The following is a 24,146-nucleotide window of genomic DNA, read 5'->3' as shown; positions in this document are numbered from 1 at the left end:
CTCGCACCCAACAAACACACTAGTTAGTCAGGGCATCAGGGTGTACCTTTCGGGAGGATGGCCTCATCCCAGTCTGGCTAGGAAAGGGTTTTGGGGAGTTAGTGGGGAAGGTTGGTAGAAGGGAAGGAGCTTAGGAAGTGGAGTGATTTAGAACAGCCAATCAGAGGAGTGAGTGGGCGGAGTTAAGCCTGAGGTAAAGGATCTTTCTGGAAGATCCAGTCTGTCGGTGGCAGGACAGCAGATAAGCAGGATGGACATGGAGGGAGTAGAGTCAGAGAGATACCTTTAAGAAGGAAGAAAGCTCCTAAGCGAGAAAGAAGGGGTCCCAGGGGCACAAGTAGTGCAAAAGCCAACTGTGGGGCCCGTATCCTGAAAGGAAGGACCAGGCCAGAGTGTGGGGAGCCGGCCCCTAAGCCTAGCTGAGTATACCGGACAAGACCCAACTAGTAAGCCGGAGGCTGTAGTGAATGTAGTGCGACAGCCAAATCCACGAGCATTCCTCAAAAAGGCAGCTGTGGAAGTAAAGGACCCCGGGCCTGACCCACATCGCCCGGTAAGATCCAAGGCTGCTGGATTGGGGACACTGCTTCTGAAGGCGCAGGACAGAAGAGTAAGGAGATCAGTGCAGAGAGAGAGTCGACGTGGCATAGAAAGGTGAACATAAAGAGGAGTCTTGAAAAGGTGTTCATGATCTACCTGGGGGTTTTCCGGACCCTTCCCTCGGAGGACACAGTACCAAGTGGGCTACCGCATACAGGAACTGTGAGTAAAGACCTTGAAACTGCACCCAACTGTGTCCTTGTTGTCATTTACAACTCGCCTGCCATACACTGCATTCACCATCACCGGCTCATAAGCACCATCCTAGTTGCCCTGGGACACAGCTCTGCCCGTGGAGAGCTACACCATCTCTGCTGCTGCCACACCACCGCTCCAGAGGATCTGTATAGCAGCGTCGGCTACCCTAGCCGAATACCACGGGTGGCGTCATGATTCCCCTTTTCCCAATTAATTATCCCACCATCTTTCCCCTCATTGAACTTCCATCTTCTTTATTTGACACCCAGGGCCACGGACCGGGTCACCATCACCACCGAGACACACTTTCCCCCTTAAAAGAGCCTGAAAGGCCCTGGACCGAGTTCCCCCGGCCCTGCGGGGCATTCTATTTTGGCGTCACGAACAGGATTGTTGAGCTCAGCAAAGCTGGGTACTTGGAGCTTGGCAAAGCTGGGTGCCTAGAGCCTGGCAAAGCTGGGTACTGTGTGCCAGATACTGCAACATAGTGAGTGCCAGAAGCTTTAATGTATAGTGTGCAATAAATTTACTATACTGTGTAAAAGAGATTTTATAGTATTTCTGAAGGTTTATTTGCATTTAGTGATAATGAGTATGCTGGGCTGTTAACTCATCGCCTAACTGTGCCATTGTTTACTGCATCACTGTTCCTGAGTGCTGGTTAAATAGCTGCGTCACAGGTTGTGTGGGCTTATCAAATTACAGCCAGCAGGAGCTGAGAGGAATGAGCTGCGGTGGGCGGCGCCAGAGAGTGAGTGCAAGGATGATGCCCCCCCACCACCAACATCATCATGTGATGCAAAGGTGTCTTTCAGGGGGAAAGACCCACCTCCTGCATTACTTTGATAGGCATAAAGAGCAGAGGAAAGCCAGCCCCCAGAAGATGTTAGGGGTGAGCAGGAAGAACAGAGGAGACAGAACAATAAATATGGCAGCAGCAAGGTATGCAGAAGGAGGCAATAGCCTGAGTGCAGAGAATAAAACCATCTATGCAGAGGAGCTGAGTAACCAGCTCCAGGATCTGTGTCTGACTGCAGTAGGAGGATGGGAGTCAGAGCAGGTTAAACCACCAAATACCGCAGCTGCGGCTGACCCAGTCATCGGGTCTGAGGATACCCTGATAGGTCCCCTTCCTGTCCCTGCAGCCCCTACACCTGGATGGCCACATTATAATATAGTGTGTGATTGGGCTACCCAAACCTCGGTGGTACACCCGGAACAGCTAGTGATCACTGGTGTAGTTCTCCATACAGAACTGTCCCAGCCAGGGAGTAGTGAATGTCAGGGGCTACCCTAGAAGAATAAGTCAGAGTAAAAATGTAAAATAAATGCTTAAAGTTTACTTGGTCAGGACTGTGTTATAGTTCATTGAAGAAATAACGTGTTTACCTGGTTAGGTTTGTTTTATGGTTCTTTAGAAAGACTGTGAGGTTATGAACGATGAGTAATCCAAAACTTTTAATGTAAAAAGTTAGCACTTCTTAAGGTGCTTCATCTTGGTTTTATATCAGGCCTTTGGAAAGTGTCTTAATACCACAGAACAAAAACCCGTTTGGCGTGGCCGAAAACGTGGTACAACGTACAGAGCCTACGTTGGGGGTTTACAGACGGGTCCCCCGCATCGCACCAAAGGAAAATACCCCGGTCAGGGATGGACTGAACTCTAAAAGAAAAATGTTTTATTCAAATGAGTTAATAAATGTTTCTAGTTGAATGTTGAATTTTTGACGTTTGATATGAGTATTTATATTGAAGAGATGGTATTTTATTAATTCAAGTCTTTAAGGTATATATTCAAGAGAGAATAGTTATCTGTAAAAGCGCCTCCCATAAAGGGAAGAAAGTTATCTGCTGAGTGTTATACCTGTTGTGATGCATCACTGAAAATTTTGTATGTTTCTCATAATATCTGTTTCTACTCTGTTCCAGCCCGCGGACGTGCTGTGTTTAACAAGGGGGTATGTGGCACCCCTGAGGGTCCGGTCGCTACAGAGGTACTGCACCTCATCCAGAAGTGTGGTATCCCACCCTCAGGTAAGGAGGGATCACCACCCAGGACTCCTAACACTCGCACCCAACACACACACTAGTTAGTCAGGGCATCAAGGTGTACCCTTCGGGAGGATAGCCTAATCCCAGTCTAGCTAGGAAAGGGTGTTGGGGAGTTAGTGGGGAAGGTTGGGAGAAGGGGAGAAGCTTAGGAAGTGGAATGATTTAGGACAGCCAATCAGAGGAGTGAGTTGGTGGAGTTAAGCCTGAGGTAAAGGATCTTTCTGGAAGATCCAGTCAGTCGGTGGCAGGACAGCAGATAAGCAGGATGGACGTGGAGGGAGTAAAGTCAGAGAGATACCTTTAAGAAGGAAGAAAGCTCCTAAATGAGAAAGAGGGGGTCCTAGGGGCACGAGTAGTGCGAAAGCCAACCGTGGGGCCAGTATTCAGAAAGGAAGGACCAGGCCAGAGTGAGGGAGCCGGCCCCTAAGCCTAGCGGAGTATACCGAACAAGACTCAACTAGTAAGCTGGAGGCTGAAGTGACTGTAGTGCGACAGCCAAATCCATGAGCATTCCTCAAAATGGCAGCTGTGGAAGTAAAGGACCCCGGGGCCTGACCCACATCGCCCGGTAAGGTCCAAGGCTGCTGGATTGGGGACACTGCTTCTGAAGGCGCAGGACAGAAGAGTAAGGAGATCAGTGCAGAGAGAGCATCGACGTGGCCTAGAAAGGTGAACGCAAAGAGGAGTCTTGAAAATGTGTTCTTGATCTACCTGGGGGTTTGCTGGACCCCTCCCTCAGAGGACACAGTGCCAAGTGGGCTACCGCATGCAGGAACTGTGAGTAAAGACCTTGAAACTGCACCCAACTGTGTCCTTTGTGTCATTTACAACTCGCCTGCCATACACTGCATTCACCATCACCTGCTCACAAGCACCATCCTAGCTGCCTCGGGACACAGCTCTGCCCGTGGAGAGCTACACCATCTCTGCTGCTGCCGCACCACCGTTCCAGAGGATCTTTTATATTTGTACATCTCCGTCCTGTACACGTCTCTTAAACTCACATGTATCCATGTTCTATATGTCTCTTATATTCGCATGGCTCATCCTGTACACATCTCTTATACTCTCATGTCTCCATCCTGTACACGTCTCTTATACTCGCACGTCTCCATCCTGTACACATCTCTCATACTCTCATGTCTCCGTCCTGTACACGTCTCTTATACTCGCACGTCTGCATCCTGTACACGTCTCTTATACTCTCATGTCTCCATCCTGTACATGTCTCTTTACTCGCACGTCTCTAGTCTGTACACGTCTCTTATACTCGCGCTTCTCCTTCATGTACACGTCTCTTACACTTGCATGTCTCCATCCTGTACACATCTCTTATACTCGCACGTCTCCATCCTGTACACATCTCTTATACTCGCACGTCTCCATCCTGTACGCGTCTCTTGTTCCTGCACGTCTTCATCCTGTACACATCTCTTATACTCACAGTAATTCCTCTATCCTGCAGTCTGGACTGGACAGAGCCTCCATCAAGTATTTGAAATGAGGACCAAACAGACGGTTATTAGACAGGTCAAGTGTCTTCAGGGACCGGTTGTTCTTTATTCCAGATGCCAGCTGGATGCAGGCCGTGTCGGGTAGATCATTGTTAACCAATCTATAAGAATAAAAAGATGAGATGTTAGTTACGCATCCACAGAGCATTAGTATAAAAGCTATAAATTGTTAATGTGGGGAGAAAATGTCCTTGGCTTTTAGTAAAATCCATAAATGTCATCACTGGAAGTCGCCTCGGGTGTGCTGGATGTCAGGAATGACGGCAGCTGTATATGTCCATCTGGTTTAATGGGTCCATCATTTGTGTTGCAACAAGACAATGCTGCACAACTGATCTCAAGGCTATGTAAGGGCTAGGTGACTAATAATAAGAGGGATATATCCTGTGTCAAATGACATGGCCTCCACAATCACCCATCCTTAACCCAGGTGTGATGGTTTGGAATTACCGTATATACTCGAGTATAAACCAAGACTTTCAGCCCATTTTTTTAGGTTGAAAGTGCCCTTCTTGGCTTATACACGAGTCATTGTCCCAGGGGGTCGGCAGGGCAGGGGGAGCAGCAGGAGGCGGCGGCTGTCACATCATGCTCACCCACTCCTCGCGTGATCGCTGCAAGTCCTCCCTGTATCTCTCTGTTGTCTGGTAAGGCAGCTTCTTCCTGTGTTCAGTGGTCACGTGGTACCACTCATTAAAGTAATGAATATGCACGTGTCATCACTCCCATAGGTGTGGAGCGCATATTCATTACTTTAATGAGCGGTACCACGTGACCGCTGAACACAGGAAGAAGCTGCTGGTGCTGGAGACGGCACCAGGAGGGGGTGAGTATATCGGGGAGGATGGGGGGAGCCGTGCATACAGCAGGGGGAGGACGGCAGGAGCCATGCATACAGCAGGGGGAGGATGGAGGAGCCATGCGTACAGCAGGGGGAGGACGGAGGAGCCATGCATACAGCAGGGGGAGGACGGAGGAGCCATGCATACAGCAGGGGGAGGACGGAGGAGCCATGCATACAGCAGGGGGAGGATGGAGAAGCCATGCATACAGCAGGAGGAGCCACACATACCAGGAAAGGGATGAGGGGACAATGCATACCCGGCTTGTACTCAAGTCAATAAGCTAAGCCAGTTTTTTGTGGCAAAATTAAGTGCCTCAGCTTATACACAGGTTGGTTTATACTCAAGTATATACGGTAGTTGTTTGCAGAATTAAAGCAGAGCAGCGGACAAGTGCTCAGAATCTCTGGGGATGCTTTAATGACTGTTGAAAGCCATTCCATGTGACACCTGATGAAGGTACCTTGATAGAAACCAAGGTGGTGTAAACCTGTCATCAGAGGAAAGTGTGTGGGGCGTAAAGTGAGGAATTTAAAGTTTATCACTAGGGATGAGTGAATGTGATAGGTGATACTCGGTTATCACTCGAGTACTACGGTGCTCAGATGTGCTTGTTACTCTGCGAGTAATGGGCGGTGCTCAATGTAAAACTCTAATCCCCACCCAGCATCTTTGGCGCCTGTTAATCAATAAGAATGTGGAGATTGCCTGTGAGTCAATGTAATGCTGTTCTTGGTTGTGGCATTACTGTGATTGGCTGGCCAGTTGACATCAGGAGTGATTATAAAAGGACAGGCGCCGCCCAGCACGGCACACTGATGCCATTGCACAGCTCCGTGACACTTCGTATTGGAGGGAAAGAGTCTTGTCTAGTCCTGTGTGCACAGTATAACAAATCAGAGACCTAATACGCTATAATGCTAATGAGCAAAATCAGCACATTATCTGATAAAGAGGTAACATTCATCATAGGAATTAGCTGATAAAAATAACCATGAAAATAAGAAAGTCGCAAAAATTACCTATGAATACACGAGAAAAACTTGAAGAAACAACCAAAAAAGTCCAAAATAAATGTATTATACTTCAATTTATTGGACAAACATCACAGATAAGAGGGGAAGAATGGTGAACAATGAAGCACAACAAATCCTGGACCATGTCTACCTGTCTCTGCCACTCCTGAGGTAATTTATTGGGATACCTTAGTAACCCTTTGATGTATTGATAGTTATCTGGGTAACATTATGTATGTATAATTTTTCTTGTGGAATAATTATGTGTCCACTGCCCTCTATTGATGTAATATGTATCACCAGTACTCAGTGGCACATTAATTTTATTTTGTGTATTTATACTGATTTCTTATGGCTGTTATGATGTAAATATGTGAGACTTTGGTTTTCACTGGCCCTAGCACCTTGTCTTTTACATCCATGCGAATATGAGGATTTGTTGTGCTTCCTTGTTCACCATTCTTCCCCTCTTATCTGTAATGTTTGTCCAATAAATTGAAGTATAATACATTTATTTTTGAATCAGAGGCCTGTAGTGTTGATACTGATGCTGAAGCTGAGCCATTAAACTAACAACCCTTCTAAGGTCTAATCGTTTGCAGCACACGCAATCAGTATGTAGTCTAAGGAGGGAGAGGGAGTTTTAGGAGCAGTAAGAGTGATAAAATACAGTCTGTAGATAGGGATTAAGCCTGTGCAGCTTGTTGACAAATATATAGCTGCAGTATTTTTTGTGGGGGCTGAAAAAATTGAAAATATTTTGATCCATCAAGTATTACATTTTCCTGGGCTACATTTCTCAGCCATACACTATTTCGTAGTGTGTAGTAATTTCTCTGATCTCTAAAATTGCTAAAAAGCCTTCTCAGACATACTGTGTTGCATGGGCTGTGAGCATTTCAGCAATCCCTAAAACTGAATAAAAAGCATTGAAACATTTTTCTCGATTGAATTCGATTGTCAGCCGTACACGTTGGCATTCTTTCTGTTACATTATGGTGGAGTATACTCCTAAAAACCGCAATGATTGCTGCAGGTGACCAATTTTTTCTTTTTTTAAAATAAACTTAGTTTCAAGAGACATAGAAATTACAAAATGCGTAAAGCATGCAATTAAGGGATGGGGAAGTGGAAGTGCTGATAATGGTGCAGGCAGGTGCCGAGGACATGGGGCAGGTGCGATTTTACCTGTTTCTGGAGCAGGAGAAATATGCCTATCCATGACACATAGATTCCTGTCCCACTTTGCAAGGAGACACGGTACACCACTTCTGAAGCCATCGCAATGCGAGCAGGTGGTTTGTTGGATAGCAAATAATGCTCACAGTAGGATTGGCAGCATCACCCAGTATTCTACACCGTCCAGTCTCACCAGCCTAAAGTCTGGATCACTTAATCCTCTCCCTGATCCTCCTTCCTTCTATCATGTCAAGTCCCAGGAAACTAGTTTACCAGAAAATTACTTGATTGTGGCCTCTGAATCTGCATGCTCTAAGAGGGACAGGAGGACATGCTGTTTAGTGATGCACAAAACTTAGAACAGCCACGGCCACGAGAACATGACTGTGGTGAACGGCAAATTTGAGAAAGGGAGGAAGATGATGATTAGACACAGTTGCCACTAATAGTACACCACAAAGAGGGGGTGACAATATTATATGGAAGTTTTAAACATGCAATCAAATGCCAACAAAAATTAAACTACCCAGAAAAACCCATAAAGTATACAGTGGGTATGGAAAGTATTCAAATTTGCAAAAATTTCTACATTTCTGTTTTTTCAGTCAAGATGGGATGCAGAGTATACATTAATGAGAAAAAAAATGAACCTTTTTGAATTTACCAAATGGCTGCAATGAAACAAAGAGTGAAAAATTTAAACGGGTCTGGTCTGAATACTTTCCGTTCCCACTGTAATTCGTCTTTATTAAGTATAGCAAAAATAACAAAACCATACAAAATATAGCAAAAACAGGCATGTGTCAGATGCTGTTGCTTCATCTGGTGGTTATGTGCAAAAGTGCAATAATGAGGTGGGATAAAGGTTCCTATTAGGGTTAAATATAAAAAATGGCAAATAATGTGTTAGGCGTCAAGTTCCCGCCACTGCACAGGGGGAATCTCAAGCCATGTCCTCAGCTGTCTCCCATTCTTTCCAGCTGCAAAGGATCCTGCTCAGCAGAGACATAAAACCCAGGATCTTGCTCAGGGTAATGTTATGTGTTTGGTTGCTGCTGCTGCCCCAGGTTCAGCTATTGCTGTCCCAGGTTCAGCTATTGCATTCAGCATTAGTCAGCGGCAAGCAGATGCCCCTGGGACTAAGTCCTGCTTTTCTCCATCTGAGCATGCCTGTGAGATGACCGCTCATTGGTGGTCAGAGGTCACATGCTCAGGTCCACAAGCAGCTAAGTTTGGGCGATCAGCAAGGTCCTGGTAGGCTGTGGTTATAAAAGGATCACATGGCTGCATGGCCGTGCGATAGTATAGACAATATGGAGTGAGTGTTGTATGCACGTACGAATGTCTCTGGTGCATGACTCATTATGAAACTCCTTCATTATGAAACTCCTACCCTTGGTACGCATGTGTTGTTCAGCCTTGCCAGTTAGTGCCTAGGCTGATAGTGCAGGTAGGAGGCAGAGTCAGGGACTAGCATCAGCGCCAAGTAGTGGTTTTGCCTGTACGCCACTGTACACGTGGTCTGCACTCCACAGTAGCCAGCGTCTATTAGTGATGTTCGCAGGTGCGACACCGTGTGCTTAGTGGGTCTAGAGGGACTCTAACCCTGTGTCTTTGGGGCAGAGTTCTATGACTGTACACTAGCGCTCACTTTGCCGAGCTCTGTGAGCTTTAACAGGCTACAGCATTTATATTCCGCGGTAGTGCTGTTCTGTGAAGCAACAGAGTCCGCCTCTGTACACATCGGGTGACGTAAACCCGCGTGTGTTCTTCTATTATACCGCCATATAGCGTCTGAAATTACCGAGCAGCAGGTAACATCTCTGCACGGTGGACCCCGGGCTGCGAATGCACCTTATTACTACCTTCTTATTATTTGGTGCGTTCCGCCAGTCATAACACAATGAACCTTATTTTGCCATGTCAGCATCCTTAGATAGAAACGTGCATAAGAGGGAACAGTGGTAAATACCATACTTCAGTCTGTATACTTTTGGCATGTTGTTTTATGACACTGACTCCATACTTTCTTATTAGGACCCACGACAGAGGCAGGGATACACTGTCAAAGGCGTGGGCCAATTTCATGACACCAGCCCAGCCCGATGACCTAGTATTTTTGACAAGAAGGGAAAAGTTTTTAAAGATGGTCAAGCAATACCTTGCTGACTAAACCAGTGTACTCCTAAGTATAGATGAGCGAATATGTTCAAAAAACTATTGCCAAACATAAATTCGGCACATTCGGATTCGTGATCGGAAACACAAACAAATCTTCATAAATTTGTGAAAAATTAGTAACATTCAGTAAAAAGTGCGGGAAAATATTTGCGTTCCCACTAAAGTATTTTGAGCACTTTGGCTAGGATAAAGGTGGTGCATGATGAACATAGAGCACATGTATGATGAGGGCAGGGGATGAGGACAGCTCAGAGGAGCGGCGTGTTTGTAATTTTTCTCCTTTCTAGCTTTATGTGTGCGTTATTGAGGCTAGCCAGTTAGGGCGCAGGAAACATCCACAATGTCCAGACACAACGACTTGTGACATTGGCTGCTGAAATAGCATGCCCCTCTCTATATAAATAGCAGTCATCTTGTTTAAGTGCTATTTTGTCAGTGAAATTTTTGGCGGTGAAATTGTTCTGTGTCCAGAGCTGTTGCACAGTAAAAATTTTTTTTTTTTTCTGTGACAAATGTGTTACAGCAGGCTAGATTAGAGTTTGAAACTGTTTAGAGCATATCTTCTAGGTTATACAGGCCTTAGCCACACTAAAAAAGACTTTCTTTTAAAAACGTGATGCAGTAGGGGAAATCTCGGTTTGAAATTGTTTGGAGCATATAGTCTATATTATACAGGCCGCGTCCACAGGAAGTAAAAAATTCTTCTGTTACTAACTTGATACAGTAATGGAAATTTCAGTTTGAAATTGTTTGGGGCATATCTTCTTTGTCATATATGCCTCATCCACACTGAAACAATTCTTTTTTCTGTGACTAATGTGATGCAGTATGGGAGATCTCATTTTTATAATTGTTTGGAGCATATCATGTTTGTCATACAGGCCTCATCCACACTGAAAGCATTTTTTCTTCTGTTACTAATGTCATGTAGATGAGATATAATTTTTATATTTGTTTGGAGCATATCTTCATTATACAGGCGTCATCCACACTGAAACAATTCTTTCATCTGTGATGAACGTGATACAGTAATGGAGATCTCAGTTTGAAATTGTTTGGAGCATATCTTCTTTGTCATACAGGCCTTAGCCACACTGAAACAATTCATTCTTCTGCGACTAACGTGATTCAGCATGCCATATTTCAACTTATCATTAAGTGACGTTGAAATTCAGCTGTGTGCAGAGCTGGTGCAGAGTAAAAAATCAAATTTTTTTGTTGCTAATACTGTCCTCCTACCACACTATCTGAGCAACATGACTAGGAAAAAGCGAGGTCATAGTGGAAGGCAGAATAGGTTTGGTGTTCAAGGTATACCCCCCACATCCGATCACTGGCTCGCTCTTGTTATCTGCACCTCAAAAACATCTCCAGAATTCGATCTTCTCTTACTTTTGATTCTGCAAAAACTCTTACTGTTTCTCTTATTCATTCTCGTCTGGACTATTGTAACTCTCTACTAATCGGTCTCCCTCTTACCAAACTCTCCCCCCTCCAATCTGTCTTAAATGCTGCAGCCAGGATCATATTCCTCACCAATCATTACACCGATGCCTCTACCTTGTGCCAGTCATTACCCATCCACTCCAGAATCCAGTACAAATTTATTACACTCACCCACAAAGCACTCCACGGTTCAGCACCAGCCTATATCTCCTCCCTCATCTCACTCTACCACCCTACCTGTGCCCTCCATTCTGCTGATGACCTGAGGCTAGCATCCTCAATTATCAGAAACTCCCACTCCCGTCTCCAAGACTTTACACATGCTGCGCCAATTCTTTGGAATGCACTACCCAGGTCAATACGATTAGTCCCCAATCCCTACAATTTTAAGCGTGCTCTAAAATTGCATTTATTCAGACTGGCCTACAACCTCAACACATTAACCTAACTATCCCTGGGTGGCCCTGTCAAAAGTTTTACCATAACCAGGTTCCCCTCATCATGTTCCCACATGCTTTATGCATCTATTATCCCTCTGTGTCCATTCTGTTACATACTCAACACTATGGCTGGTCTGAACAATGAAGGCAACTGTTACCATCCACCCTTCGTGTCTCCCTTTTTTCCTCATAGATTGTAAGCTTGTGAGCAAGGCCCTCATTCCTTTTGGTATCTGTTATGACCTATGTGATTACTGTTATGCTGTTATGTCTAACGTCTGTACAAGTCCCCTCTAAAATGTAAAGTGCTGCGGAATATGTCGGCGCTATATAAATAAAATTATTATTATTATTATTATATAAATAAAATTATTATTATTATTATTAAAGGTGGTAATGTTAGTGATAGCACTAGTGAACCAACAACGTCATGTCCTATACAAACACAACTGATACCTTTCTTTGGCAGTCGCACAGCGGAACGCCTTGTTGATATGGCCCAGAAAGAGCTTGTGCTCGAGTGGACTGCAAGCGTAGCTTCAAGTGGCCTCTCCTCCTCTTCCTCCACCTCAGCATCACACCCAGTACAGTCCACAGAGGTGGCACCCCAATTACCCTTGCTTCTCCCCGTGTCACAACTCTCCAACCGCCTAACTGACTGTAGGGAACCATAGATGGGTGAGTCTGAGGAAATGTTCACACATTCTACGCCATGGGCATCAGAACTAGGCTCCAAAGATCCACAGAGTCAAGAGGAGAAAATCATCAAAAAAGTTTTTTTTAGCTTGGATCTGAGGCCGGACAAAGTACGGTCTGAGCAGCATCCTGTCCTTTGTCACCAGACGTTAACCACTGAGAGGGGGTGATCCTGATGAGACTCACGCTGACTGTACTATGCTGTTAGGGCAGGAAAAGGAGGAGGATGACTCTCATGGAGAGGAATGTGATAACACAGATGATGATGAGGTTGTAGATCCCACTTTGCCTGAACACAGAGGCACGCAGCTGAGTAGGTTATCTGAGGAGGTGGAGAAGGAAAAAGACGAGGAGGTTATGTTACGCAGTACAACGCAGACAAGGATTGATGCAGCCACGACGAGCACTGTATCCTCAGCCACAACTGTGGCTGTGGCCAGCTGCATTTGTGGGTCTACAGCTTGCAGGGGCAGCAAGGGTTGCATAGCCTGGGCCTTTTTTGACACTGTAAAGGATGAGCCAACTCCCATTATCTGCCAACTTTGCAAAAAAAATGAGTAGAGGGAAAAAGTGCAATAATTTGACTACTACCTGCATGAACCTTCACAATCAACATGCATTACTCTGGCAATCCCACTGCAGACTTCAAAAACAATCAGCCATCCCATCAATTGCATCTGCTGCTTCTTCCTCCTCCTCTGTGACCGTGCCAAGTATTGTCACGCAAGTCTTCTACCGCAGAACCTTAATTTCTTTACTCACTCTAGTCAGGTTGAAAGAGAACCCGCCGTCATTTGTAACGGAAGCGGACATACCTGCTGTTTTTCACCAATCTCAGAGAATGAGCAAACCACAACTTTATCAATCCATCATGACATCTCCACTTGTATCTTACTCACAGTCCACCAGTTTGTCTGGTACACCATACTCGATCTTGCAGTTGTGGTCACTAGAGTTGAGCGACTTTTGTTTTTTTAGGGTCGAGTTTCGTTTCATGAAACCCGACTTTTCCAAAAGTCGAGTCGATCAAAATCGGCCGACTATAGGGAAAAGTCGGGGGTCCGACCGAAACACAAAACCCAATGTAAGTCAATGGGGAATTAAAGTCGGCAGTGAGAGGAGGACAGGAAACACACTTACAGTGCCCATTTGAATGCCAAAAGCATCAATTCTTATTACTTAAGCTTGTCAACCTTAATTTACTTCATAATAATAGTTACGCACTGAAAAATGGGGGTTATTTGGCTACAGTTGGGGGGTAGGGCTGGCTCCAGGTTTTCATGTGTCCTGGGCGAAAGAGCGCCCCTTTAACACATACCACAACTCATGATGCTCCGATACGGCAGAGAAATAGCAGTATAGTACAATGAAAAATATTTCACTTCTTACATCTCATGACTGATATCCATTTTAAATTCTCCAATACCTCCAAAAACGGACAGTATATAACTCCATACAGTATTATGGCCAGCGCTTAGTGCGCTATACAGAGTAATGAGGCCCATATATTTCTCCATATGGAATCATTGATCCCATATAATGTTTCAAACCGTATATGATGAGCTCCACATAATGCTATAGTATATGTTGGTCCCAATGGATGAAACTCCACTGTCTTATGGGCCCAAATAATGCTCCATATATAATGGGCCCCATTTCTACTGCTCTAGTGTATAATGGGCCCTGTAAATGCTTCTCCAGTGTCTGATGTCCACCTTTGGAATGCTCCAGTGTATGGTGGGCCCCATATATCATTCACCAGAGTATAGTGCTCCCCAAAAATTGCTGTCCCAACATTGAAAACAATTACATAAGTCTCCTTGCTAGGGAATCCCTGCACTACTCTGAACTCCTTGTCGTCCCCATCTTCCATCTCACTGCACTTGGCTGTTTAGGCCCTCCCACCGGCAGAGACACTTGCGTGCTATGCGGTGCCCTGTGCCAGTGCCATCGCCCAAGAGTATGCCCCCCCCACCTGCTCAAGGAACCTGCACTTTCATCTGCACCTTCCTCTTTGTCACCGTGTAAGGTGGTATAGTATGTGGAAAGGGGAACCTGAGTTTCCTCTGGGTCAGATTCTGGCAGTGTAGAGTGCGAGGGGAATGTAGTGGTCTGGGTCAATGTACCAGCAGCATCATCCAGCAGTGGCTGGGCCTCAGTGCACTTGTGGCGTCCCCAAGAGTACGGTCGCCACTGTGGCATTACCTTCCACCTAGGGAGTGTGTTGTCAAGCTTGGGAGCAACGAAGGATCTCTCTAGCACTGAAACCAACACACAACACATTTCCCACTCCAGGCTATCAGGGAGACCTCAGGGTATACTAATAGAGCAGGGTATACTAATAGATCACAGACTGAATATGAGTCAACAGTGTGATGCAGCAGCAAAAAAGGCAAATGCAATTCTAGGATGTATTAACAGAAGCATACAGTCTAGATCACGTGAAGTCATTATTTCCCTCTACTCCTCTTTGGTCAGACCTCATCTGGAATATTGTGTCCAGTTTTGGGCACCACATTTTAAAAAAGACATCAACAAACTGGAGCAAGTTCAGAAAAGAGCGACCAGAATGGTGACCGGTCTGCAAACCCTGTCTTATGAGGAAAGGTTGCAGGATTTGGGAATGTTTAGTTTGCAAAAGAGAAGACTGAGAGGAGACTTAATAGCTGTCTACAAATATCTAAAGGGCTGTCACATTGTAGAAGGATCAACTTTATTCTCATTTGCACAAGGAAAGACTAGAAGCAATGGGATGAAACTGAATGGGAGGAGACACAGATTAGATATTAGAAAAAACTTTTTGACAGTTAGAGTGATCAATGAGTGGAACAGGCTGCCACGAGAAGTGGTGAGTTCTCCTTCAATGGAAGTCTTCAAACAGAGGCTGGACAGACATCTGACTGGGATGATTTAGCGAATCCTGCTTTGAGCAGGGGGTTGGACCAGATGGCCCAGGAGGTCCCTTCCAACTCTACGATTCTATGATTCTATGATTCTATGATTCTACCTGACTGCTGAGGAGCTGCTCTCTGTGGTCGGGAGGAGGTAAGTTAGGGCACTCTGTGCAGGGAAGGGGAAGTGTGTGGACGTGAGAAGGGGAGCTGGAGGATGAGCAGAGTTATGGCTCACTCCTAGCTGGAGCGTATGGTCCCGATTCCGGTCTCCGAGTTTGTAGGGACACTGACGTTCCTGCAGCAGAAACCGGGGGAAGTAGCAGCTGTAAATGCTCTGTACCCAACTAAGGCTCGGAGGCCCCAGCATCGACGTGTGGGAGCCAGAAGGATAAGGCTACAGCTGTCTGCCATACAAGTAAAGTCTGAGGAACATCTGTTAGACAGGAGGCGCTTCAGTGAACCACGGTCCTGTGAGTGCTTCCCCCACAAGCGCTAGAAAGGAGACGTTCAGGAAGGTACATGTTGTCGGAGTGTTGGAAGGGAGCTTTCCATTTTGGTCCCGGAGGTTGGCTGAGGTCCTGACCCGGAGGACACAGCACGGAGGCAGGCATCTGTGTAACCTGCAGACTGTGAGTAAAGCTTTGGAACTGCATGCTCTGGTGTCCTACAGTTATTCCAGCACCGCTACATCTGGGTACCAGCACCTACACCGCCTGTGCCTTTCCCCCATCACTACATCTACACTTCCCTGGGACTTCAGCTCCACCTGTGGGGAGCTTCACCATCTTTGCTGCACAACACCCTCAGTCCCAGAGGATCTGCATGCAGCGTCGGCCTAACATCTATGTTGCCGAACACCACAGGTGGCGTCAAACTATCTATATAAACTCTTTACCATTATACCACGCCATTTACATGGGCGCCCAGGGCCACTGTCCGGGTCACCGCTGCTGTGACACATCCCACTGACACCGGCCCGGTACCGAGTACCCCACAGCCCTGGGAGGGCGACCCATATGCCGACTGCTGATCGGGCGGCGTTATTCCCACGAACCTCCAAACAGCGTCCATGAAGGCAAAGTTTTTGGTTTCCGGGGGCAGTATGATTGCAAAGCTGAACCTTAAAGGAATGTCCAAAAGGGCACCACCAGGAGTGGAGCCTGTGGCTTAATTGGACTCCACCCGGGAAACCACAACCATGCCACCTAAAGAAAAGATGCACACTTTGAAAGCTTTGTCGATTCTGTGTGTGGTGTGGTATGTGTGTTTGTAGTTGTGCTAGCGATTTCTCAGCTTTATTCCGTTAACAACCGAGACTCCGGCATGCCCCCGCAGGACGCGTCAAGCTTACTAGAGGGATAAGCGAGGCTCTGGCACGTGAGATCGAGCAATAACAGGTCTAGCATTCCCGTACATGTCCAGGGCTGCATGCACGCTACACTGAAAGGACCAGCTTCTGTCGCTTACAGGTGCAGATAACCTGCTGAACTCCGTTAGTGATGGGGATCTGGGATTCAGATTATTCCCCGCGAACGATGATTTCCCAGTAAGTTCAGGTCAACCGCAATTCTGGAGTTAGGCCTAACCGTCATTCCTGAAAAAATTACGTGTCCAAACCACAGGTGCTGTAGCTTGCTTAACAGCTCGGCAGCCGTTCTCAAGCCCAGTATGGATTCAACAACATTGTAGAAAGTTGATAAAGGGTACAGTTTCACCGGATAACACGTATATATGTAGCCTAGCTTACACATTAAAAATATATGTCTATAGATCAGGAGGCAGACTCAGATGTTCTCAGGCCCAGTATGGATTTGACCAGATTGTACAAAATTGAGAAAGGGTACTTTATCACTGGATAGCAGGTATATATAGCAAAGTTTAAACATGTAAAATCTCCGTGTTCTCAGTATGGATTACACAGCAATCTAAAAAGTGGAAAAAAGGAAATGCATTTGAGGCGTACACAACTATATACTTTTGGTGTTATTTTTAAATCTTCATATATATTTCTGTCTCAGTAATACAGTCCAGCCTCTCTGCAATGGGAAATGAGATGCATACAATTACTGACATAAAGGCTAGTGATTGCAGAAATCTAGGAATTACTATTCACGGGAAAAACTTCCGTCACAATTCTCATAGGCGATGCTGACCCTCAATTAATTTGTGTGTCGAGACAGTGAAAACATTTTTTTGTGAATAAAGTCTTGCTGTATCGCACTTCCGTTGATTCCATCACTGTTACTCATCTCAATCAAATTTTTATCACAGGGAGCGATGTAAACATGGTGCTCACTGGCTATCATGATCTGTCACGTAACTTTGGAGTGCAAAAGACAGAATCCACAGGCCGTAGGCGATTCTATTTGATTGGCTGAGAGGGCACATTTTAAAATGTGCGCCGGAATGTCACATGTTTGTGAGTAGGAAAACTGTGAAAGCTGATGATAAACCACCACTGCATGTCATTGTGAGTCGACGTCCATAAGAAATGGAAGCCATTGATCATCTGGAGCTAGAGCCCGGCCAGCAGGACAGGGCATAGCTACATCTTAACCATCATCTTTCAGTTCAATCAATTTGTAGTGGCACTCCCAGTGAAGGCTTTGACAGCCCAGACTACACAACGGAGGAGCAGGGAGAGGTAAACATTGCAAATGCTGGGGCCCTGCCCAAGCAAGGGGGGCACACTCATGGGCGTCGGTACTGGCACTGGGCCCCTCATAGTACGGCGGTGTGTCTGACGGCGGGTGTGCACCACCACCGTCAGAGACACTTGATTGCACTATGAGGGACCCTGTGCCAGTGCCCGCGCCCAAGAGTCGGCCTACCCACCTGTCCAGGGCAATGGCACTCGCACGGTTTCGTGCGCTAGGTGGTGACCCCGGCCATGGGGGGGGCTGCCCAGTTAGGGCCGTTTACAAAGTGGCATATGTTGATGTGGGACATTCAGCTGCTGCAAAAGGCGAAATAGGTCAAGTTCGCGGAATAGGAGGAGGACCAAAGCAAGCCATTTTTCTGGCAACCTATGTGTCATCAAGGGAAGGTGGGACAAAATCCTTGGAAACCCATGCATGGTTCATTTTAATGAAGGATAGATCATCCACATTTTGGGTTGACAGAAGGGTCCTTTTTTCTGTCAGGATTGATCCAGCTGCACTGAAGACTCTTTCCGATAGCACACTTGCAGCTGGGCAAGCGAGCTCCTGTAAGGCATATTGTGCCAATTCAGGCCAGGTGTCCAGTTTAGCGGCCCAATAGTCAAAGGGGAATGACCTGTGCGGGAGAACATCGATATGGGAGGAAAAGTAGTTTGTAACCATAGTTGACAACTGCTGTCTCCTGTCACTTTCCATCGATGCAGTATTACCAGTTGTGTGAGCGGGACTTGAAAAATCAGTCCACAACATTGTCATGAAACCCCTGTCTCCAACGCCACTTCTGCTGTGTGCACCACGAACACCTCTGCCAAGCTGCCCCCGGCCCGTACGGCTCGTGTGAGAACCATCACCGCTGCTGTGTGCTGGGAATGCCTCAACCAACCGGTTTACCAGAGTTGCTTGTTTATTAGCCAATATTAGGTCAAGGTTCTCCTGTGGCATGATGTTTTGTAATTTGCCTTTATAGCATGGATCCAGGATGCTGGCCAACCAGTAGTCGTCATCGTTCATCATTTTGGCAATGCGGGGGTCCCTTTTTAGGATCTGCAAGGCATAATCTGACATGTGGGCCAATGTTCCTGGTGTCAATGATGCACTGCGAGTGCTGGTTGGAGGAGCACTTTCTGGCAAATCCACATCCCTCCAGTCACGCACAAACCCTGTACCAGACCTTGCCACTTCAACATTTTCACTTGCCCCACGAGATGCATCCTCCTCCCCTAAGTAATCATCCCCATCATCCTCCTCCTCCTCTTCTTCCTCCACCTCGTCCAGGAGAGGTCCCTGAGCAGACAATGGCTGAATGTCATCAAGGATTCCCTCCTCCTCTTCCTCCTCATCAACATTGGCTGCAGACGCCTGCTCCTTAAGGTGCGTCAAAGTTTGCATGAGCAGACGCATAGGTGGGATGCTCATGCTTAGGATGGCATCGTCTGTGCTTACCAGCCGTGTGCATTCCTCAAAACACTGAAGGACTTTACAGAGGTCTTTCAGCTTCGACCACTGCACACCTGTCAACTCCATGTCTGCTCTCAAAGTGCCTGGCCGTGTATCCTCCCACAAATGCATTATGGCCTGCCTCTGTTCGCACAGCCGCTCAACCATGTGCAGGGTGGAGTTCCACCTTGTTGCAATGTCGATAATGAGGCGGTGGTTGGGAAGGTGGAGCAATCGCTGCAGCTTCTGCATACGAATGGAGTGTACAGGCGACCGGCGGATGTGCGCGCACAGTCTTCGCACCTTCTGGAGCAAGCCTGTTAACTCCGGATAATTATTGAGGAAGCACTGCACCACCAGGTTCAAGGTGTGAGCCAAGCAAGGTATGTGGCTGAGTTTTGAAATGGCTCTGGCTGCCACAAAATTACGGCCGTTATCACTAACTACCTTGCCTGCCTCAAGATGTATACTGCCCAGCCATGACTCAGTTTGTCGCTGAAAGTACTCGGCCAGCACCTCTGCGGTGTGTCTGTCGCCCAAACACATCATCTGCAACACAGCCTGCTGACGCTTTCCACTAGCTGCTCGATAGGGGGACACCTCGTGTGCAACAGTGGCAGCTGCAGATGGAGTGCTCGTACGACTGCGCTCTGTGGATGAGCTTTCGCTTCTGGAGGAGGAGGAGGAGGAGGGTCGAACGCCTACAGCCAACTGTTTCCTATACCGTGGGCTAGGCAGCACTGTCCCACCACCGCTGTCCCCTGTGGACCCTGCATCCACCACATTAACCCAGTGCGCAGTGATGGACACGTAACGGCCCTGGCCATGCAGACTGGACCATGCATCTGTTGTGAGGTGCACCTTTCCACTCACTGACTGCTTGAGTGCATGGACAATGCGGTCTTTCACATGATGGTGGAGGGCTGGGATGGCTTTGCGAGAGTAGAAGTGGTGACTGGGTAGGTCATAGCGTGGTACTGCATAGGCCATGAGTTCGCGGAAAGCTGCGCTTTCCACCAACCGATAGGGCATCATCTCTAACGAGATTAGTTTGGCAATGTGGGCGTTCAAACCCAGTGTACGCGGAAGAGAGACTGAGTACTTTCTTGACCTACTCATAGTCTCTGGGAGGGTGAGCTGGACACGAGAGCTGCATATGGTGGAACTAGCGGTGGACAGGGCGGACTGAGAGAGGGTTGATGATGGTGATGGAGCTGGTGTTCTTTCTGATGACCTAGATTCAGTATTTCGTTGATATAACAGTGGGATTCCCTGACTGCTTTGGCCTTGCAACGACACCTCAACATTTGCTGCTGTGCTAACCGGTGGGCTTACAGTGGGGGAAACAATGTAGCGTTGCTGACTACCTTCTTTGTGATCAGTTGCACTTGTGGTACTTGAGGTTTGGTGTTGTGTCCACGCTTGCAAGTGCATGCTGGTTAAATGTCTAAGCATGCAACTGGTATTCAAATTTTTCAGATTTTTCCCTCGGCTAAAGGTCTTTGCGCACTTCTTACAGATAACCTTGGCCTGATCATGAGGATTTTGTTAAAAAAAGTGCCACACTGCACTCTTCCTACTTTGGAAGACATTTTGCGGCCTAGCACGCTGTGCTATTTTGACCGTCTGGACAAGCTGTCCAGCAACTCTTGATTTTTGGAACCTGTCTTTGGAGTGCTCCGGGCCTGCCAGATAACAGCTGTTGCGATGTCGATGTCTGCTGTGGATGCTCCTCCTCCTCATCTGAGCTATTGGAAGCAGCACCCTCTTCCCTCAATGGATGCCAATCTGGGTCAACAACTGAGTCATCCATCACCTCCTCTTCAATGTCATGTGCACCTTCCTCTGTGTCACCGTGTATGGTGGTATAGTATGCGGGAAGGGGCACCTGAGTCTCTTCAGGGTCAGAATCTGGCTCATTACACTGCGAGGACAATGTAGTGCTCTGAGTGAATGTACCAGCAGAATCATCTATCAGTGGCTGTGCATCAGTGCACTCCATGTCAGATTCATCTTGGCCTGGGTAATTCACCATTTCACTTGATAACCCAGGCATGGTATGTGAAAACAGCCCCATGAAGTAATCAGTTGTATGGCCTGCGTCATCCTTCAATCTTGGTTGGGGTGAAGGACACAAGGAAAGGTGTGGTTCATGAACATGACCCTCCAATGACGACTCGGTGCTTTTATTTTTTACAACTTCAGAAGAGGAGGCGATAGAGCTGGAGGCTGAGTCAGCAATGTAAGCCAAAACTTTTTCCTGAAGCTCTGGCTTTAAAAGCGGTTTGCCAACTCCTAGAAAACTAAGCCTTCGAGGCCTTGTGGAGCCAGACGATGACGCAGGCTCAACACCTCCTGCATTCGGTCCTATTTTGCTTTTGCCACTACCATCAGATCCACCACCAACACCATCATTACCAGCTGGCAACCCCCGCCCAATTCCATGGCCTCTTCCACCAGCCTTCCTCATTTTTGGTAAAAATATACACAAAATCCCACAAACTATATAGTAATGTAAAACAAGGTACAAGGTGTATATAGGACAGGGGAGATGTAGAATTTCTGAACACACTTGTGGACACTGTTGGATTGTGTGAGGCCCAGTGAATATCACACCGCTATGCCACAGGCTCAATGTCGCAGGTGTGAAAAATGTCACTATAGGACAGGGGAGATGTAGAATTTCTGAACACACTTGTGGACACTGTTGGATTGTGTGAGGCCCAGTGAATATCACACCGCTATGTCACATACTCAATGTCGTAGGTGTGAAAAATGTCACTATAGGACAGGGGAGATGTAGAATTTCTGAACACACTTGTGGACACTGTTGGATTGTGTGAGGCCCAGTGAATATCACACTGCTATGTCACAGGCTCAATGTCGCAGGTGTGAAAAATGTCACTATAGGACAGGGGAGATGTAGAATTTCTGAACACACTTGTGGACACTGTTGGATTGTGTGAGGCCCAGTGAATATCACACCGCTATGTCACAGGCTCGATGTCGCAGGTGTGAAAAATGTCACTATAGGACAGGGGAGATGTAGAATTTCTGAACACCCTTATGGACACTGTTGGATTGTGTGAGGCCCAGTGAATATCACACCGCTATGTCACAGGCAGAAATTGGCTAGTGTATGACAAACTACAAGGTGTATATAGAATTGGGCAGAATAGGAATCTCCCTAGAGTGTAGGTCTGTAAGAACGAAACAAGTCCTTGACTTATCCTTACAGAGCCACACACAGATAGCTTCACTGTGGCCGTGATAACAGCCTTTACACGGTACTGAGAGAGGTGTCCGTAAAATTGTCAAGCTCCGTGTTTTTTAAGTATACGGACTGACACACTCTGTCTCTCTATAGTTTTGAACGTGATCAAACAGCAAATATACTTAACTGTTTGAAAACCAGACAAAACTAGAAGGTGGAGGTCTGTAAGAACGGAACATGTCCTCGACTTATCCTTACAGAGTCACACACAGATAGCTTCACTGTGGCCGTGATAACAGCCGTTACACGGTACTGAGAGAGGAGCGTGCACGTACACCGCTATCCGGTGTCCGTAAAATTGTCAAGCTCCGTGTTTTTTAAGTATACGGACTGACACACGCTGTCTCTCTATAGTTTTGAATGTGATCAAACAGCAAATATACTTAACTGTTTGAAAACCAGACAAAACTAGAAGGTGGAGGTCTGTAAGAACGGAACATGTCCTCGACTTATCCTTACAGAGTCACACACAGATAGCTTCACTGTGGCCGTGATAACAGCTGTTACACGGTACTGTGTGAGGCGCGTACACCGCTGTATGGTGTGAAAAAATGAAAAAATGCACGCTCAGTACCTCACCAGGACAAAAAAAAAAAAATTTGGATTGCTTTTAAAAAAGCAGTTTGCAGAGCAGTGGGAAAACAGCAATGCAGCTATCAGGAAGCCTTATAAGGCAGCCTAACAACCAACATAGCTGATCCAGCAAAATATAGCCTCCACTTGCACTGCACACACAGTGACTGGTGTGTTGTACAGGCAAAAGCGCTAGCAGCAGAAGCAGTTTTTGGTGTCTTCTTCCCTGCCTAACGCTCTCCCTACAGAATCAGCAGCAGCTCTCCCTATTCTGAGATCAGCATGAGTAACATGGCGGTCGGCGTGCACGCCCTTTTATACCCCCTGTGACACCCCCCAAAGCAAGCCAATCACTTGCATGCCCTTCTCAAAGATGGTGGTGACCCCTGCCTATGTCATCACGTTGCCCACAGTGTCCGTGGATCCTGATTGGCTGAAAAAGGGCGGAAAACAAACTTTTGAAACGCGACTTTGGCGCTAAAGTCGCCGAGCTCGTGGCCGACCTCACCCTAGGGTCGGGTTTCGTTTCATGAAACACGACTTTACCAAAAGTCGGCGACTTTTGAAATTTTTCGACCCGTTTCGCTCAACTCTAGTGGTCACATAAAAGATTGTTTTCTCCTACACATGACATAGCTAAGAGGTTGAACTCCACCATCTCCAATCTGTTGTTCATGGAAATGCTGCCTTTCCGCCTTGTAGATACAGATGATTTCGAAAAGCTGATAGCCCTTGCAGTCCCTCAGTACCAGCTGCCCAGTTGCCATTACTTCTCTAAGAAAACTGTGCTTGCGCTACACCAGTGTGTCGCAGACAACATCACCCGTTCCTTGACTAAATCTATGTCTGCCAAGGTTTATTTCACCACAGACACTTGGATGAGTAAGTATGGCCAAGGGCATTACATCTCATTGACTGGGCACTGGGTGACTTTGGTGGCTTTGGGGGCAAGCATGGAAGAGGCTTCTCCACAAGTCTTGGAATCCTCAAGGCTTGCAGGACAAACCCTGTAATGTGCCTTGCATGGCTCATGTCCTCAACCTGGTGGTACAGCAATTTCTCATCCATTATCCTGGCCTGGGTGAGCTGCTGCAGAAAGCACGGAAGATGTGTGCTCATTCTGCTGTTCGCACCCCTCAGGTCA

General features: G+C 46.7%; 1 protein-coding gene across 1 annotated transcript in view; it reads right to left on the bottom strand.

The window, feature by feature from the left end:
* LOC141082912 (uncharacterized) overlaps nt 1-24,146 on the bottom strand; it is a 784,035-nt gene that overhangs the window by 519,665 nt on the left and 240,224 nt on the right. The window contains exon 8 of the mRNA XM_073566962.1: nt 4,295-4,465. Within this exon, the coding sequence (XP_073423063.1) occupies nt 4,295-4,465 (171 nt within the window). The remainder of the gene's footprint in view (nt 1-4,294; nt 4,466-24,146) is intronic.

The sequence above is a fragment of the Dendrobates tinctorius genome, unplaced genomic scaffold (genome assembly GCF_039654945.1).
Source record: "Dendrobates tinctorius isolate UK_male_01 unplaced genomic scaffold, ASM3965494v1 ptg000019l, whole genome shotgun sequence".
In the NCBI taxonomy this organism is placed as follows: Eukaryota; Metazoa; Chordata; class Amphibia; order Anura; family Dendrobatidae; genus Dendrobates; species Dendrobates tinctorius.
The sequence above is the reverse complement of the archived record's forward strand: the minus strand, read 5'-3'. Positions and strand labels throughout refer to the sequence as shown.